The 20,415-nt window shown below is 41.7% G+C and overlaps 1 protein-coding gene across 1 annotated transcript; it reads right to left on the reverse strand.

Annotated features, from left to right (window-relative positions):
- Window positions 1-17,288: 17,288 nt before the first annotated feature.
- Window positions 17,289-19,934, reverse strand: LOC123040798 (uncharacterized). The gene is made up of 4 exons (XM_044463554.1): window positions 19,760-19,934; window positions 19,257-19,397; window positions 18,374-18,606; window positions 17,289-18,250 (listed from the first exon to the last, which is right to left on the reverse strand). The coding sequence occupies exons 1-4, from the start codon at window positions 19,865-19,867 to the stop codon at window positions 17,590-17,592; spliced, it is 1,143 nt and encodes a 380-aa protein (XP_044319489.1). The 5' UTR covers window positions 19,868-19,934; the 3' UTR covers window positions 17,289-17,589.
- Window positions 19,935-20,415: the final 481 nt, after the last annotated feature.

Below are 20,415 nucleotides of genomic sequence, written 5' to 3' on the forward strand. Positions count from 1 at the left end.
GATCTCCTCGTGGTCATGATGTTCTTCATGGGGTGGCTTCGTCCAACCTGTTTTCCTGCTTGGCAAGCACTGCAAAGTCTATCCTTGTCAAATATGACATCTTTAACACCAAAGATATGATCACCTTTAATAAGCTTGTCAAGATTTTGCATGCCCACATGTCCTAACCGTCTATGCCACAACCAGCCTTTAGAAGAATTAGCAATTAAGCAAGTTCTATGTTGAGCCTTTTTAGTGAAATCAACAATGTATAGATCACCTCTACGTATGCCGGTAAAGACAATTTTATGATTATCTCTTCGAAACACTTGGCAATCTACTTTAGTAAATAGGACATTGAATCCAAAGTCAGCTAGTCTAGATACATAAAGTAGATTATAGCCAAGAGATCAACGAGCATAACATTTTGTATGGAGCTTTCATGTGAGATGGCCACCTTACTGAGGCCAACCACCTTACCCTTTGAGTTATCACCGAAAGTGACATACTTTCGAGGGTCCTCATTTTCAGCAAGCTCACAAAACATATCCTTGTCTCCGGTCATGTGATCGGTACATCCACTATCAAGGACCCATTCCTTTCCTCCAGCCATGTAGCCGCGAAGGTTAGCCATAAGACCAAAGTGTCTCATAGACTCTTCAAGATCAAGGTCACTATCATCATCCTCATCATAGTATCCATGTTCAACATCGTCCTGCAAATGATCATTTCCTAGAGAGAGTGATTCATTAGATATATGATTTTGACAATGTTCATCTCTATGAATTCGAATAGCTTCAGAAATGATATTGCTAATGATTCCAACATCTCCTTTGGCACGCATAAGGTCAAGAAGCTCAAATAAACAATTTCCAAACTTAGGATCATTGGGATTCATCTTATTCAAAGCAATAGACTTATGAAGAATCTCATCTAAGTTTTTCAAGGAATAGTCCAGAAATCGTTCCTCAAGAAATTTCCATATAGTATAAGCACAATCAAGAGTTGGCAAGTGACTAATCAAATTTCTAGGCAAACCTCTAGTGATAAGATTGATAGTTCTAAGATTGTGAATCATGTCAAGAGACTCATCAGGGGTAGGATGCAAGGGGTCAATAAGGGGTTCACAAGGAGTAGTAACGTACTTGTTCAAGTGATATTCATGAAAAATTCCAAGCATCTCATTTTTCCACTCACCATAGAACTCTCCATCAAGCAAAGGCACTCTACGACTAATACTCCCCAACGTAGACTCATCCATCTTCCTCCAATGACGATTAAACCAAAGCAATGGAGACCAAAGCTCTGATACCAATTGAAAGGATCGATAAGAGGTGTCTAGAGGGGGGTGATTAGACCCTCAACAAGTAAAGATAATAGTTTTTAAGTTTTTCAAGTTGAGGTTGGAAATTAGCACAATTTCAAGCATTCACAATACAATTCAAGCAAGCATGCAAAGAGTATATGAGCAGCGGAAAGTAAAGCATGCAACTTGCAAGAAAGTAAAGGGATGGGATTGGAGTGTGCAAACGCAATTGGAGACACGAAGATTTTTGGCATGGTTCCGATAGGTGATGCTATCGTACATCCACGTTGGCGGACACTTCAACCCACGAAAGGTAACAGTTGCGCGAGCCCACAGAGGGCTCCACCCATGAAGGGTCCACGAAGAAGCAACCTTGTCTATCCCACCATGGCCGTCGCCCACAAAGGACTTGCCTCACTTGGGTATATCTTCACGAAGTAGTCGATCTCCTTGCCCTTACAAACTCCTTGGTTCAACTCCACAATCTTGAGGGAGGCTCCCAAGTGACACCTAACCAATCTATGAGACACCACTCTCCAAAAGGTAATAGATGGTGTGTTGATAATGAACTCCTTGCTCTTGTGCTTCAAATGATAGTCTCCCCAACACTCAACTCTCTCTCACAGATTTGGCTATGGTGGAAAGATGATTTGAGTGGAAAGCAACTTGGGGAAGGCTAGAGATCAACATTCTTGTGGTTGAAATGGAATGTCTTGGTCTCAACACATGAGTAGGTGGTTCTCTCTCAGAAAATGAATAGTGGAAGTGTAGGAATGTTCTGATGGCTCTCCCCACGAATGAAGAGTGGGTGGAGGGGTATATATAGCCTCCACACAAAATCTAGTCGTTACGCACAGATTCCCAAACTCGGTGAGACCGAATGGTGAAACTCGGTCAGACTGATTCGGGTCAAAATGTGAATGTTAGAGTTTTCGGTGGGACCGACAAGGTCAACTCGGTGGGACCAATGTGCAAGGGTTAGGGTAAAACCTCAACTCGGTTTGACCGATTACACAAACTCGGTGAGACCGATTTTGGTAACAAGCAAACAGAGAATTCGTCAAGCAAACTCAGTGGGACCGATGCACAAACTTGGTGAGACCAAAATTATTGCAATAGGCAACAGAGAGTTTGCAAGCCCATTGATGTTTGTTACGCAACCTTCTTCTTGTAGACGTTGTTGGGCCTCCAAGTGCAGAGGTTTGTAGGACAGTAGCAAATTTCCCTCAAGTGGATGACCTAAGGTTTATCAATCCGTGGGAAGCGTAGGATGAAGATGGTCTCTCTCAAACAACCCTGCAACCAAATAACAAAGAGTCTCTTGTGTCCCCAACACACCCAATACAATGGTAAATTGTATAGGTGCACTAGTTCGGCGAAGAGATGGTGATACAAGCGCAATATGGATGGTAGGTATAGGTTTTTGTAATCTGAAAATATAAAAACAGCAAGGTAGCAAGTAACAAAAGTGAGTGAAAACGGTATTGCAATGCTTCGAAACAAGGCCTAGGGTTCATACTTTCACTAGTGCAAGTTCTCTCAACAATAATAACATAATCAGATCATATAACAATCCCTCAACATGCAACAAAGAGTCACTCCAAAGTCACTAATAGCGGAGAACAAATGAAGATATTATTGTAGGGTACGAAACCACCTCAAAGTTATTCTTTCCGATCAATCCATTGGGCCATTCCTATAAGTGTCACAAACAGCCCTAGAGCTCGTAGTAAAATAACACCTTAAGACACACATCAACGAAAACCCTAATGTCACCTAGATACTCCAATGTCACCTCAAGTATCCGTGGGTATGATTATACGATATGCATCACACAATCTCAGATTCATCTATTCAACCAACACAAAGAACTTCAAAGAGTGCCCCAAAGTTTCTACCGGAGAGTCAAGACGAAAACGTGTGCCAACCCCTATGCATAGATTCCCAAGGTCACTGAACCCGCAAGTTGATCACCAAAACATACATCAAGTGAATTAATAGAATACACCATTGTCACCACGGGTATCCCATGCAAGATATACATCAAGTGTTCTCAAATCCTTAAAGACTCAATCCGATAAGACAACTTCAAAGGGAAAACTGAATTCATTACAAGAGAGTATAGGGGGAGAAACATCATAAGATCCAACTATAATAGCAAAGCTCGCGATACATCAAGATCGTGCCAAATTAAGAACACGAGAGAGAGAGAGAGAGAGAGAGAGAGATGAAACACATAGCTAATGGTACATACCCTCAGTCCCGAGGGTGAAGTACTCCCTCTTCGTCATGGAGAGTGCCGGGATGATGAAGATGGCCACCGATGATGGATCCCCCTCCAGCAGGGTGTCAGAACGGTCTCTCGAGAGGTTTTTGGTGGCTACAGAGGCTTGCGGCGGCAGAACTCCCGATCTAGGATTCTTTTCGGGGTTTTCTGTATTTATAGGAATTTTTGGCGTCGGTCTCATGTCAGGGGGGGTCTCCAAGTCATCCACGAGATAGGGGGGCGCGCCCTCCACCCTCGTGGATGGCTCGGGACTCTTCTGGCCCAACTCTTTTACTTCAAGGGCTTCTTTTGGTCCATTAAAAATTGGCACATCAATTGGACTCTGTTTGGTATTCCTTTTCTCTAAAACTCAAAAACAAGGGGGAAAATAGAAACTAGCATTGGGCTCTAGGTTAATAGGTTAGTCCCAAAAATCATATAAAATAGCATATATATGCATATAAAACATTCAAGATGGATAATATAATAGCATGGAACAATCAAAAGTTGGAGACGTATCAAACATCCCAAAGCTTAATTCATGCTCGTCCTCGAGTAGGTAAATGATAAAAACAGAATTTTTGATGTCGAATGCTACCTAACATATTTATCCATGTAATTATATTTATTATGACAAGAATATTCAGATCCATAATATTCAAAACAAAAGTTTAATATTGACATAAAAATAATAATACTTCAAGCATACTAACAAAGCAATCATGTCTTCTCAAAATAACATGGCCAAAGAAAGTTATCCCTACAAAATCATATAGTCTGGCTATGCTCTATCTTCATCACACAAAATATTTAAATCATGCACAACCCCGGTCTCAGCCAAGCAATTGTTTCATACTTTAGTATTCTCAAACTTTTTCAACTTTCATGCAATACATGAGCGTGAGCCATGGACATAGCACTATAGGGGAATAGAATGGTGGTTGTGGAGAAGACAAAAAGGAGAAGATAGTCTCACATCAACTAGGCGTATCAATGGGCTATGGAGATGCCCATCAATAGATATCAATGTGAGTGAGTAGGGATTGCCATGCAACGGATGCACTAGAGCTATAAGTGTATGAAAGCTCAAAAAGAAACTAAGTGGGTGTGCATCCAACTTGCTTGCTCACGAAGACCTAGGGCACTTTGAGGAAGCCCATAATTGGAATATACAAGCCAAATTCTATAATAAAAATTCCCACTAGTATATGAAAGTGACAACATAGGAGACTCTCTATCATGAAGACCATAGTGCTACTTTGAAGCAAAAGTGTGGAAAAAGGATCGTGGCATTGCCCCTTCTCTCTTTTTCTCTCTCTTTTTTTATTTTTTATTATTTTTTATTTGGGCCTTCTCTCTTTTTTCCCGTCCGGAGTATCATCCCGACTTGTGGGGGAATCATAGTCTCCATCATCCTTTCCTCACTGGGACAATGCTCTAATAATGAAGATCATCATACTTTTATTTACTAACAACTCAAGAATTACAACTCAATACTTAGAACAAATATGACTCTGTGAATGCCTCCGGCGGTGTACCGGGATGTGCAATAATTCAAGAGTGACATGTATGAAAGAATTATGAAAGGTGGCTTTGCCACAAATACGATGTCAACTACATGATCATGCAAAGCGATATGACAATGATGAAGCGTGTCATAATATAAATGGAACGTTGGAAATTTGCATGGCAATATATCTCGGAATGGCTATGGAAATGCCATAATAGGTACGTATGGTGGCTATTTTGAGGAAGGTATATGGTGGGTGTATGGTACCGGCGAAATTTGTGCGGTACAAGAGAGGCTAGCAATGGTGGAAGGGTGAGAGTGCGTATAATCCATGGACTCAACATTAGTCATAAAGAACTCACATACTTATTGCAAAAATCTACAAGTCATCAAAACAAAGTACTACGTGCATGCTCCTAGGGGTAGGGTTGGTAGGAGTTAACCATTGTGCGATCCCGACCACCACTCATAAGGAAGACAATCAATAAATAAATCATGCTCCAACTTCATCACATAACGGTTCACCATACGTGCATGCTACGGGAATCACAAACTTTAACACAAGTATCTCTCAAATTCACAATTACTCCACTAGCATGACTCTAATATCACCATCTTCATATCTCAAAACAATCATAAAGAATCAAACTTCTCATAGTATTCAATGCACTTTATACGAAAGTTTTTATTATACCCCTCTTGGATGCCCATCATATTAGGACTAAATTCATAACCAAAGAAAATTACCATGCTGTTATAAAAGACTCTCAAAATAATATAAGTGAAGCATGAGAGTTCATCTATTTCGTCAAAATAAAAATGACATCATGCTCTAAAAATATATAAGTGAAGCACTAGAGCAAATGACAAACTACTCCAAAAGATATAAGTGAAGATCAATGAGTAGTCGAATAATTATGCAACTATGTGAAGACTCTCTAACATTTAAGAATTTCAGATCTTGGTATTTTATTCAAACAGCAAGCAAAACAAAATAAAATAAATTGACGCTCCAAGCAAAACACATATAATGTGGTGAATAAAAATATAGCTCTAAGTAAAGATACCGATGAACGAAGATGAAAAAGGGGATGCCATCCGGGGCATCCCCAAGCTTAGGCTCTTGGTTTTCCTTGAATATTACCTTGGGGTGCCTTGGGAATCCCCAATCTTAGGCTCTTTCCACTCCTTATTCCATAGTCCATCGAATCTTTACCCAAAACTTGAAAACTTCACAACACAAAACTCAACAGAAAACTCGTAAGCTCCGTTAGTATAAGAAAATAAATCACCACTTTTGGTACTTTTTTTAACTCATTCTAAATTCATATTGGTGTAATATCTACTGTATTCCAACTTCTCTATGGTTCATACCCTCCGATACTACTCATAGATTCATCAAAATAAGCAAACAACACATAGAAAACAGAATCTGTCAAAAACAGAACAATCTGTAGTAATCTGTAACTCGTGAATACTTTTGTAACTCCAAAAATTATGAAATAAATTTATGGACGTGAGGAATTTGTCTATTAATATTCTTCAAAAATAATCAACTTAAAATCACTCTTATGTAAAAAATGACAGCTAATCTCGTGAGCGCAAAGTTTCTGTTTTTTACAGCAAGATCGCATTAACTTTCACCCAAGTCTTCCCAAAGGTTATACTTAGCACTTTATTGAAACAAAATCTATAAAACATGATTACTACAGTAGCTTAATCATGTGACACACAAAAACAGTAGGGGTAAATATTGGGTTGTCTCCCAACAAGTGCTTCTCTTTAATGCCTTTTCTTTAATGCCTTTTTAGCTGGGCATGCTCACAGAAAAGATAAGAATTGAAACATAATGGGAGCATCATGAAGAATATTACTAGCACATTTAATTCTAACCCACTTCCTATGTCTAGGGATTTTATGAGCAAACAACTTATGGGAACAATAATCAACTAGCATAGGAAGGCAATACAAGCAAAACTTCAAGATTTTAAGCACATAAAGAGGAAACTTGATATTATTGCAATTCCTACAAGCATATAATCCTCCCTCATAGTAATTTTTAGTAGCATCATGAATAAATTCAAGAATATAATCATCACATAAATCATTCTTTTCATGATGCATAAGTATAGAAAATTTATTACTCTCTACATAAGCAAAATTCTTCTCATTAATAGTAGTGGGAGCAAACCCAACAAAATAACTATCATGTGAGGCATAATCCAATTGAAAACTAAAATCATGATGACAAGTTTCTTGGTTATCATTATTCTTTATAGCATACATGTCATCAGAATAATCATCATAAATAGCAACTTTGTAGGTGATCTCCTTGACTTACAAACTCCTTGGTTCAACTCCACAATCTTGACGGAGGCTCCCAAGTGACACCTAACCAATGTAGAAGACACCACTCTCCAAAAGATAATAGATGGTGTGTTGATGATGAACTCCTTGCTCTTGTGCTTCAAATGATAGTCTCCCCAACACTCGACTCTCTCTCTCCCACAGATTTGGCTATGGTGGAAAGATGCTTTGAGTGGAAAGCAACTTGGAGAAGGCTAGAGATCAAGATTCTTGTGGTTGGAATGGAATGTCTTGGTCTCAACACATGAGTAGGTGGTTCTCTCTGAGAAAATGAATAGTGGAAGTGTAGGCACATTCTGATGGCTCTCCCCACGAATGAAGAGTGGGTGGTGGGGTATATATAGCCTCCACACAAAAAGCCGTTACACACAGATTCCCAAACTCGGTGAGACCGAATGGTGAAACTCGGTCAGACCAATTCAGGTCAAAATGTGAACGTTAGAGTTTTCGGTGGGACTGACAAGGTCATCTCGGTGGGACCGATATGCAAGAGTTAGGGTAAAACCTCAACTTGGTTTGACCGATTACACAAACTCAGTGAGACCAATTTTGGTGATAAGCAAACAGAGAATTGGTCAAGCAAACCCAATGGGACCGATGCACAAACTCGGTGAGATCAAAATTATTGCAATAGGCAACAGAGAGTTTGCAAGCCCATTGATGTCTACTATGCAACCTTCTTCTTGTAAACGTTGTTGGGCCTCCAAGTGCAGAGGTTTGTAGGACAGTAGCAAATTTCCCTCAAGTGGATGACCTAAGGTTTATCAATCCGTGGGAGGCGTAGGATGAAGATGGTCTCTCTCAAACAACCCTGCAACCAAATAACAAAGAGTCTCTTGTCTCCCCAACACACCCAATACGATGGTAAATTGTATAGGTGCACTAGTTTGGCGAAGAGATGGTGATACAAGCGCAATATGGATGGTAGATATAGGTTTTTGTAATCTGAAAATATAAAAACAGCAAGGTAGCAAGTAACAAAAGTGATCAAAAATTGTATTGCAATGCTTCGAAACAAGGCCTAGGGTTCATACTTTTACTAGTGCAAGTTCTCTCAACAATAATAACATAATTAGATCATATAACAATCCCTCAACGTGCAACAAAGAGTCACTCCAAAGTCACTAATAGCGGAGAACAAACGAAGAGATTATTGTAGGGTATGAAACCACCTCAAAGTTATTCTTTCCGATCAATCCATTGGACTATTCCTGTAAGTGTCACAAACAACCCTAGAGTTCGTAGTAAAATAACACCTTAAGACACACATCAACCAAAACCCTAATGTCACCTCATGTATTCGTGGGTATGATTATATGATATGCATCACACAATCTCAGATTCATCTATTCAACCAACACAAAGAACTTCAAAGAGTGCCCCAAAGTTTATACCAGAGAGTCAAGACGAAAACCTATGCCAACCCCTATGCATAGATTCCCAAGGTCACTGAACCCGCAAGTTGATCACCAAAACATACATCAAGTGAATTAATAGAATACACCATTGTCACCACGGGTATCCCATGCAAGATATACATCAAGTGTTCTCAAATCCTTAAAGACTCAATCCGATAAGACAACTTCAAAGGGAAAACTGAATTCATTACAAGAGTGTATAGGGGGGGAAACATCATAAGATCCAACTATAATAGCAAAGCTCGCGATACATCAAGATCGTGCCAAATTAAGAACACAAGAGAGAGAGAGAGAGAGAGACGAAACACATAGCTACTGGTACATACCCTCAGCCCCGAGGGTGAACTACTCCCTCTTCGTCATGGAGAGCGCCGGGATGATGAAGATGGCCACCGATGATGGATCCCCCTCCAGCAGGGTGTCAGAACGGGCTCTCAAGAGGTTTTTGGTGGCTACAGAGGCTTGCAGTGGCGGAACTCCCGATCTAGGTTTCTTTTCAGGGGTTTCTATATTTATAGGAATTTTGGCGTCAGTCTCATGTCAGGGGGGTCTCCGAGTCATCCACGATATAGGGGGCGCGCCCAGGGGGTAGGGCGCACCCTCCACCCTCGTGGATAGCTCGAGACTCTTCTGGCCCAACTCTTTTACTCTGGGGAGTCCATAAAAAATCATCACAAATTGGCACGTCAATTGGACTCCGTTTGGTATTCCTTTTCTGTAAAACTCAAAAACAAAACTGGCACTTGGCTCTAGGTTAATAGGTTAGTCCCAAAATCATATAAAATAGCATATAAATGCATATAAAACATCCAAGATGGATAATATAATAGCATGGAACAATCAAAAATTATAGATACGTTGGAGACGTATCACCAATCTCGGTGAGACCGAGACCCCATCGGTGAGACCGAATTGATTAGGGTTTGGCAGTGGCTATATCAAATGAACTCGGTGGCGCCGGATAGGTCAAATTGGTGGGACCGAGTTTGACTTTTAGGTTTAGTACATATGTGGATATGAGAAAGTGGTTGAGGGCTTTGGAACATATCACTAAGCACTTTGAGCAAGCAAGCCATTAAGCAACACCTCATCCCCTTTTAATAGTATTGGCTTTCGTATGGACTCAATGTGATCTTGGACCACTAAAATGAAAATGTAGAGTCTTGAGCTTCTGCCAATATTTGTCCTTAGCATCTTGAAGGGGTTCCACATCCTCTTTTCCATGCCACCCCAATGTTGAACTTATCTGAAATATACTAGATGAAAATATTAGTCCAACAAGAGATATGTTGACATTAATTACAAAAATCACCCAGGGAGCACTTGTGCTTTCAGTCTCCAATGTATCTATAATTTTTTTATTGTTTAATGTTGTTATATTATCAATCTTGGATGTTTTATAATCATTTTATAGTCATTTTATATCATTTTTTGGTACTAACCTATTGACATAGTGCCAAGTGCCAGTTGCTGTTTTCTGCATGTTTTTTACATCGTAGGAAATCAATACCAAACAGAGTCCAAATGCAACAAAACTTCACAGAGATTTTTTATGGACCAGAAGACACCCAATGGACCAAGGCAGCGCCTGGGGGGTGCTCCGAGGGGAGCACAACCCACCAGGGCACGCCAGGAGGCCCAGGTGTGCCTTGGTGGGTTGTTCCCACCTTGGGTGCCCCGCGGACCGCCTCTTTGCTCTATAAATACCCCAATATTCCAGAAACCCTAGGGGAGTCGACGAAAATCAATTCCAGCCGCCGCAGAGTCCAAAACCACCAGATCCAATCTAGACACCATCACGGAGGGGTTCACCACTTCCATTGGTGCCTCTCCGATGATGCGTGAGTAGTTCTTTGTAGACCTTTGGCGTCCGTAGTTAGTAGCTAGATGGCTTCCTCTCTCTCGTTTGATTCTCAATACAATGGTCTCTTGGAGATCCATATGATGTAACTCTTTTTGCGGTGTGTCAGATGAACTTTGAATTTATGATCAGATCTATCTTTTTATATCCATGAAAGTTATTTGAGTTTCTTTGGTCTCTTATATGCATGATTGCTTATAGCCTCGTATTTCTTCTCCTATATTTAGGTTTTGTTTGGCCAACTTGATCTATTTATCTTGCAACGGGAAGAGGTGCTTTATAGTGGGTTCGATCTTACGGTGCTTGATGCCAGTGACAGAAGGGGAACCGACACGTATGTATCGTTGCTACTAAGAATAAAAGGATGGGGTCTATCTCTACATAGATAGATCTTGTCTACATCATGTCATCGTTCTTATTGCATTACTCCGTTTCTCCATGAACTTAATACACTAGATGCATGCTGGATAGCGGTCGATGTGTGGAGTAATAGTAGTAGATGCAGGCAAGAGTCTGTCTACTAATCTTGGACGTGATGTCTATATAATGATCATTGCCTGGATATCATCATGATTATTTCAAGTTCTATCAATTTCCCAACAGCAATATGTTTACCCACCGTTTGCTATTTTTCTTGAGAGAAGCCACTAGTGAAACCTATGGCCCCCGCGTCTCTTTCTCATATTATTTGCCTTTGCGGTCTACTTTTCCTTTGCTTTTATTTTCAGATCTATTAAACCAAAAATACAAAAATACCTTGCTGCAATTTATTCTTATTTATTTTATTTGGCATTCGATCTATCAATCTACTGCAATTTATTTCTCGTCTGTTTGCCTATCTTGGGGCGCCTCTACCCGAAGGGATTAACTACCCCTTTTACACGTTGGGTTGCGAGTATTTGTTATTTGTGTGCAAGTGCTATTTACATTGTGTTGCTTGGTTCCCCTACTGGTTCGATAACCTTGGTCTCATAACTGAGGGAAATACCTACCGCTGATGTGCTACATCATCCCTTCCTCTTTGGGAAATACCGACGTAGCTTCAAGCCGCATCAAGCGCTAGTAAATTACACATCAATAACATGTATATCATATATACCTTTGTTCACTTTTCCATCCTTCTTATCCACCAAGTATTTGGGCCAGTTCCGCTTCTAGTGACCATTTCCTTTGCAGTAGAAGCACTCAGTTTCAGGCTTGGGTCTAGCTTTGGGCTTCTTCATGGGAGTGGCAACTTGCTTGCCATTCTTCTTGAAGTTCCCTTTCTTTCCCTTGCCCTTTTACTTGAAACTAGTGGTCTTGTCAACCATCAACACTTGATGCTCTTTCTTGATTTCTACCTTCGCCGATTTCAGCATCGCGAAGAGCTCAGGAATCATTTTCGTCATCCCTTGCATATTATAGTTCATCACAAAGTTCTAGTAGCTTGGTGACAGTGACTAGAGAACTATGTCAATCACTATCTTATCTGGAAGATTAACTCCCACTTGATTCAAGCGATTGTAGTACCCAGACATTCTGAGCACATGCTCACTGGCTGAGCTACTCTCCTCCATCTTGTAGGAAAATTACTTGTCAGAGGTCTCATACCTCTTGACACGGGCATGAACCTTAAATACCAATTTCAGCTCTTAGAACATCTCATATGCTCTGTAGTGTTCAAAACGTTTTTGAAGTCCCGGTTCTAAGCCGTAAAGCATGGCACACTAAACTATAAAGTAGTCATCATATAGAGCTTGCAAAACGTTCATAACGTCTGCATCTGCTCCTGCAACAGGTTTGTCACCTAGCCGTGCATTAAGGACATAATTCTTCTGTGCAGCAATGAGGATAATCCTCAGATCACCCGCATTATTGCTACTATCATCTTTCAACTTAGTTTTCTCTAGGAACATAAAAAATATAGGAGCTATATTGCGAGCTATTGATCTACAACATAGATATGCAAATACTATCAGGACTAAGTTCGTGATAAATTAAGTTCAATTAATCAAATTACTTAAGAACTCCCACTTAGATAGACGTCCCTCAAGCCATCTAAACGATACGTGATCCAAATCAACTAACCCATGTCCGATCATCACGTGAGATGGAGTAGTCATCAATGGTGAACATCTTTATGTTGATCATATCTACTATATGATTCACGTTCGACCTTTCGGTCTCCAGTGTTCCGAGGCCATGTCTGTACATGCTAGGCTCGTCCAGTTTAACCTAAGTATTCCGCATGTGCAAAACTGCCTTGCACCCGTTGTATATGAACGTAGAGTCTATCACACCCGATCATCACGTGGTGTCTCAACACGAAGAACTGTAGCAATGGTGCATACTCAGGGAGAACACTTTTACCTTGAAATTTAGTTAAGGGATCATCTTATAATGCTACCGCCGTACTAAGCAAAATAAGATGCATAAAAGATAAACATCACATGCAATCAAACTATGTGACATGATATGGCCATCATCATCTTGTGCTTTTGATCTCCATCTCCAAAGCATCGTCATGATCTCCATCATCACCGGCTCGACACCTTGATCTCCATCATTGCTCGTGTTCGTCTCGCCAACTATTGCTTCTACAACTATCGCTAACGCATAGTGATAAAGTAAAGCAATTACACGGCGTTTGCATTTCATACAATAAAGAGACAACCATAAGGCTCCTGCCGGTTGCCGATAACTTTTACAAAACATGATCATATCATACAATAACGTATATCACATCATGTCTTGACCATATCACATCACAACATGCTCTGCAAAAACAAGTTAGGCGTCCTCTACTTTGTTGTTGCAAGTTTTACGTGGCTGCTACGGGCTTCTAGCAAGAACCATTCTTACCTACGCATAAAACCACAACGGTGTTTTGTCAAGTTTGTTGTTTTAACCTTCTTCAAGGACCGGCCCTAGTCAAATTCGATTCAACTAAAGTAGGAGAAACAGACACCCATCAGCCACCTTTATGCAAAACTAGTTGCATGTCTGTCGGTGGAATCGGTCTCATGTGCATGGACATGTAAGGTTGGTCCGGGCCACTTCATCCCACAATACCGCCAAATGAAAGTAAGACGTTGGTGGTAAGAAGTACGACTATCACCGCCCACAACTCTTAGTGTTGTACTCGCGAATATCATCTACGCATAGACTTGGCTCATGATGCCACTTTTGGGAAACTTTGCATGAAAAAAAACAAAAAATCTATGCACATGCAATGATCTATCCATGGAGATGCATAGCAACGAGGGGGAGAGTGTGTCTACGTACCCCCGTAGACCATAAGCGGAAGCGTTTCTCAACACGGTTGATGTAGTCGAACTTCTTCGCGCTTCAACTGATCAAATACCGAACGCACGGCACCTCGCGCATTCTGCACACGTTCAGCTCGGTGACGTCGCTCGCCTTTTTGATCCAGCAAGACATCGAGGTAGTAGATGAGTTTCGTCAACATGACAGTGTGGTGACAGTGATGGTGAAGTGATCCTCGCAGGGCTTTGCCTAAGCACTACGAAAATATGACCAAGGGTCTAAACGGTGGAAGGGGTGCCGCACACGGCTAGGCAATTGTCTGGTGTGTGCTAGGGGTGCCCCACCCCCCCCCACACACACACACACATATATATATATGTGGGAGGGGGAGGGGAGAGGCCAGGAGGCGCCCCAAGTAGGACCGAATCCTACTTGGGTTCCCCCTTGGCCGCGCCCCCTTTCCATATTAGCCGGATGGGGAAGGAAAGAGGAGGGAAGAGAAAGGGAAGGGTGAGGCCAAATCCCCCCCTTTCCTCTCCCTTCCCTTCTTCCCTTCTCCCCCTGGTTTGGCCCATATGGGGGGCTCACCAGCCCCTGGTGGCTGGTGCGTTTCCCCTCTTGGCCCATAAGGCCCATATATTTTCTCGGGGGTGCCCGGAACCCCTTCAGGTGAACCAATATGTACCCGGTACCCCCCGGAACACTTCCGGTGTTCGATTACACTATCGTCCTATATATGAATCTTTACATCTCGATTTCGAGACTCCTCGTCATGTTCGTGATCTCATCCGGGACTCCGAACAACATTCAGTCACCAAATCACATAACTCATATAATACTATATCGTCATTGAACGTTAAGCGTGCAGACCCTATGGGTTCGAGAACTATGTAGACATGACCGAGACACCTCTCTGGTCAATAACCAATAGCGGAACCTGGATGCCCATATTGGCTCCTACATATTCGAAGATCTTTATCAGTCAAACCGTTATGACAACATATGCAATTCCCTTTGTCTATCAGTATGTTACCCCGAGATTCGATCGTCGGTATCTTCATACCTAGTTCAATCTTGTTACCGGCAAGTCTCTTTACTCGTTCCGTAATACATCACCTCGTGACTAACTCTTTAGTCGTTTGCTTGCAAGCTTATGATGTGTATTACCGAGAGGGCCCAGAGATACCTCTTCGATACTCGGAGTGACAAATCCTAATCTGGATCTATGCCAACTCAACAAACACCTTCGGAGATACCTGTAGAGCATCTTTATAATCAACCAGTTACATTGTGACGTTTGATAGCACATAAGGCATTCCTCCGGTATCCGGGAGTTGCATAATCTCATAGTCGAAGGAATATTGTATTTGACATGAAGAAAGCAATAGCAATAAAACTGAACGATCATAATGCTAAGCTAACAGATGGGTCTTGTCCATCACATCATTTTCCTAATGATGTGATCCCGTTATCAAATGACAACTCATGTCCATGGTCAGGAAACCTTAACCATCTTCGATCAATGAGCTAGTCAAGTAGAGGCTCACTAGGGACACGGTGTTTGTTTATATATTCACACATGTATTTAGGTTTCCGATCAATACAATTATAGCATGAATAATAAACCTTTATCATGAATAAGGACATATAAAATAACAACTTTATTATTGCCTCTAGGGCATATTTCCTTCAGGCAACACCACTTACTTTTGGACTGATGGTTGGTGGAATCAAACTCTATGCTCGAAGTTCCCTGAATTGTACTCATTTCCCATCAATAGAGACATGTCCTTGCAACAGGACCTGTGTACCCTACAAACTGAAGACTTGTTCCACAGATCACTCTCTCCGCAAGCTTTCCAACAGTTCCAAACTTTGCAAGAACACCTACACCAAAGGCCTCTAACCTTAGAGCAGGATTGCTGGTCTTTAGCAGGAAAGGCTGAATGATACTCTTCCATGAAAATGTATAAGCACATTATGGGAGTCAGCACTGCTCGCAGCATCTTCAAAGACATTTGGGCCACATCATGCAGATTCAGACACAAAATCTTTTTTTGGCTCTTGCTACATGACAAGAATAATACCAGGAACATGCTCCAGCGCATGACAATGCACCTTGACAGTTATAGTTGTGTTCTATGCTCTGATAAGACTGATGAAACATCTATTCATCTCTTCTGGAACTGTTCTTTTGCTCTTTGTTGTTGGGATCAGGTCATTCCTAACAGAAAAAGAGGTATATCTGCTTTTGATGAAATTCAATTTGCCACCTCAATCCTACCAAAAGATTTTGCACTTGATATTTTGCTCATGGGATGCTGGGGTATTTGGAGTGTCAGAAATGATAAGATCTTTAAAGCTGCCACAGTGCATATTGAGGGTTGGAAGTTCTACTTCAAAGAAACAGGCGAATAACATGTGTGTAATCTGGGAAACAAGTGTAGAGTTTACCAGTCGAAAACGACCAACCAATCATGTCATCGAAGACCATCTGTTTTTCTTTTTTTGACATGGAACACTTGTATTCCATTTATGACACGGCAGAATCACCGGTTACAGCCCGGGTTACACCAATAGGGCAGTCATCATACCAAACTTGACTAGACACACGGCCTAACCCTGCACCCAACACCGTCAGCACAAGCGCTGGCTTGTTACAAACTCAAGAAACATGAGAAATCTCAGCTTGGATGAACTGCGTGTGCATTTTAAACTTTATCTCTCTGAACAGATGACCGAATGGACCATCTGTTTTTGTTTACAGCGGTAAGTTTTACAAGCGGTTTTGGCTGGAAAACAAGGATCCAATCGTGGGGTAATGAAAAGGTCTAAACAGCTGCTGACCATACTGAAGCAACGACTGAGCAATGTGGTGCACTGAGAGCCAACACTTGTCTATCGTAGTTGTCTTTCTTAGCTGGCTGTATATTTGCATCCAGTTTCTATGATGAAGGGACTCGCTGTTAATTGGAATAGATGGGCTGTGCTTGGGTAGTTGGGTTACTGACCTCTAACAAAAGACACGACCCAAGCTTACCATTGGTTTCAACAGTAGCATGCATTGCAGACTACAAAATAAAGAGGGAAGAAAACGAACAGAAGCATGCTGCACACATAAATGTCAAGTTTCAGATTACTTGCAGTCGCTACGCATATAAAGATGCAAAGATAAACATCATCAGAGTATGCCTCCGAGAGGGAAAATAGATAGCAGTGCTCACAAACACAAAGTAGCCAATCATCCAAGCAATGCGAACATCTACAGGCTTAGCAAAACATATAGCATTGGTTTAGTTATAGCATGCAGACCACCAAATAGAGGGAAGAAAACAGACAGAAGCGTGCTGAATATATATACACATATGAAGTCTGAGTTTACTTGCACTCACTAGGTATATAAATATACAAAGAGAAACGTCATCAAAGTTTGCCTCGGAGAAAAAAATAGATGCAATGCTCATAAAGTAGCCAATCATCTAAGCCAAGGGAACTTCTACAGGCTCAGCAAAACGGATGCAAAGTTGAGCACCGCCACAGTGTATCGGCAGACAGACAATACAGATCATGCCAACTTGGCAAAAGAAGAACCTCCTCCCAAATGATGAAGTAGGGAGAACTTTCCATTGGTGCATATTAGTTCATCAGAACGTCCATGACTTTGTCCCCTCTTGCCTGAATTTCCGTCCAGTGCTTCCAGATCTCTCCATCCTCAGGTTTGGTCCATGCAGCTGTCTCCCTCTCTTGCTGCATTCTGGCTTCCTCATTGGATCTGCGCTCAAGATAAGAAGACCAGACATCATGGCGGCTTCTCATGATCATCTTGATCACATACTCCTGTTCAAACTTCAGTAGTTTAAGGTAGTGCCCCAGTATCCTTCTCAGGCTGAAGTGACCATCGTCTGCACGGAAGTTCAGCTCCAGTTTTCCCTCGTAATCCTTCAAGATTTCGCGCAGTAGTTTTACAGCTTCTTCAAAGCTAAATCGGCGGTTATGGATGTTCTTGTCAAACTCTAGTATAGCAACGATAAAAGCGAAACCTAGCTTTGACAGCCTCGACCAGATGTGTATGAAGTTCTCATGTCTTACTGTAAGGAATACTGGGAACATGCTATCAAGGTTCTCAACAGTAAACTCTTCCGCTTCAAGGAACCTTTGGCATTCCCCGAAGAGGAAAAATGGCGTCTGAGTAAAGACAACAAGGTTTTTATCGAAAGTCCTCGCGCTTTTGCTATTGAATGTTTGCAGTTTCTCTGCCATCACCCTAATGACACCTTTGAATATTGAGATAGCCTCCCTGTACACAAAAAAAAATTACTCATGAACACAAGTACTTGCAGATAATGTGTTAGATAACCTTGCAAGTCAGAAAGGCTCACTAATGGAGTATTTAATTAAGTGAGTGGGAAGAAGTAAGTACACTGAATCATATTTCTCTGAGTAATGTAGCAGTGGATGAATGCTTCCAAAATACTTAGGGAATTTCGTTTTAACTTTGTTGAACCTAAGGAATCCTCCTTCTCCATATCGATCTCCAGGTGGTGTTGCCCGAAACAGCTCAAAGTAGAAGCTGTTGTCAGGGAAGATGAGTTGAACCATGGACTCTGGAGGATTCTTTGTGGAATCCATCAACTCCACCATGTTGAATGTGGACTGTCATGACAACAGCTAAGAAAGTCAGTACAATGTGCACTTCAGAAAGATACAGGAATATGCATTATGTTTCTCTTGTTGCAGGATTTCAAGAAAAAAATTCAGATGATGCTTTACGCAGTGAAGAAAGATACAGTAAAACAACTACATACTACATATAGTTTTCACGTGTTGGCTGGTTGCTGTGATTATAACGTATCCTGACAGCCACACAAAATTAGCTGCAAAAGCATGCACCTACAGTTGTGGGGCTCTTATAGTTGTACGGAGCAAATCTTTTTGGAACCATATAGCAGATACAAAAAATGTCAGATCGCGATATTGTTCAATATGGAATTGATGAAGTGTGGCAAAAAAGTACAGAGCAGATCTTTTTGGAACCACATAGCAGATACAAAAAATGTCAGGTTGTGATATTGTTCAATCTGGAATTGATGAAGTGTGGCAAAAAAGCAACGACAACTTCACAACAAAGTTCTATCAGGTAGCAATTAAGGAAATATCACGGGCTTTTGGACATACATGCATCTGAACAGCATAGTACCTTTGGAATACATACGAGCTTATATATTATTAGCCTGACACACTTCAGCATTATAATCACAGCAATGCATAGATCTGAAAAAATTGCAAAACCTTGGAAGACTCACCGTGGTCATAGGCGGAGTCACCACAACCCGGTTGAAAAATTGATATGCTGCGACATGACGACAGTAACCTCTCCTCAGGTCTAGGAAAGCTGAGAACTCTTGTGGTGTACAGTCCACACTGAGCTGAAATATCTTAATGGTCTGTTCAAATGTAAATGTGGAGGCCAAAATTAGTACAATCCCAAATCAACAGGCATTAAAGGATCAATCCATAAGTTACTCTATAAATGCAGCAGCATGTATATACTAATGGTCAGTCAAAGCCTAGGGCCAATTTTGTTAATATGACTCGCCTTTCAGCCATTATATCTACTCGGTTGTGGTGGGAAACAAAACAATTTATGAAAAAATTGCAGGAACAAGTAACAGTGGGGAAATCATAACAGAGGTGGCAATCATCCCTATTACATGCTACAAACTATGCTAGGAATTTTTTGGGGGGCGTTTGGGGGGGTGTCAGGCCAACCCCGTGATTTCGTTTCGGGAAACAGCAAAATACTCACAGCAAGCGAAGTTTGTTGTTCCTCCATGATGATGGCTCCTAGGCACGCATCAGTCAAAGCGAGATCGTGCCTGGACGGCTTGGGCCTTCTTCCCTCTGCTATCCTCATGCGGCGCACCACCTCCTCCTCGATGGTCACCTCGTCGAGCTCCTCTTTCTCCCTCGGCGTCAGAGGTGGAGCGTCTCCCCCTCCCCCTCCCCCTCCCCCTCCCCCTCCCTCCCCCCCTCCCTCCCCGATGCATTGCCCTCCTCGCCCCTTCTCCGCCGAACCCTAGGTAGGTGCAGTCGCGATTTCGATTTTGGGGGCGGTACAAGGAGGCGAGAGCGGCGCCTGCGTGTGCGCGTGTGTGTGAGAGAGGGATGGCGCCGCGGCGGAGAGGAAAGGCAAGGCAAGGTTTTGGGGAGGGACTGTGTGGGGTCCACTTACAGACGGACGGGTGGACAGAAGGTCGGATTGTGAGGTGGTTTCGATCATTCGACCGAGCAAACCAGATTTGTAGCAGAATTGCGCAGTTCGAACCATTTCCACCAAAACTTTGAGCCCAAGCACATGCCACTGTTCATTAAATGAGAATTCAGGTCATTTAAAAGAAGTAGAGAATTCAGTTAAAAAATAATTAATGAAACTCTCTGGTGTATTCTAGAACATGGACAGCT

This window comes from Triticum aestivum, chromosome 2B, assembly GCF_018294505.1.
Source record: "Triticum aestivum cultivar Chinese Spring chromosome 2B, IWGSC CS RefSeq v2.1, whole genome shotgun sequence".
NCBI classification, from domain to species: Eukaryota; Viridiplantae; Streptophyta; class Magnoliopsida; order Poales; family Poaceae; genus Triticum; species Triticum aestivum.

Excerpts from the sequence above, each read along its gene's own strand:
- LOC123040798 (XM_044463554.1), bottom strand. The coding sequence starts at position 19,867 with ATGAGGATAGCAGAGGGAAGAAGGCCCAAGCCGTCCAGGCACGATCTC. Across the intron at positions 19,398-19,759 it reads AACAACAAACTTCGCTTGCT|ACCATTAAGATATTTCAGCT; the intron begins GTGAGTATTTTG and ends ACATTTGAACAG. Across the intron at positions 18,251-18,373 it reads TCAGAGAAATATGATTCAGT|GGAGGCTATCTCAATATTCA; the intron begins GTACTTACTTCT and ends TTTTGTGTACAG.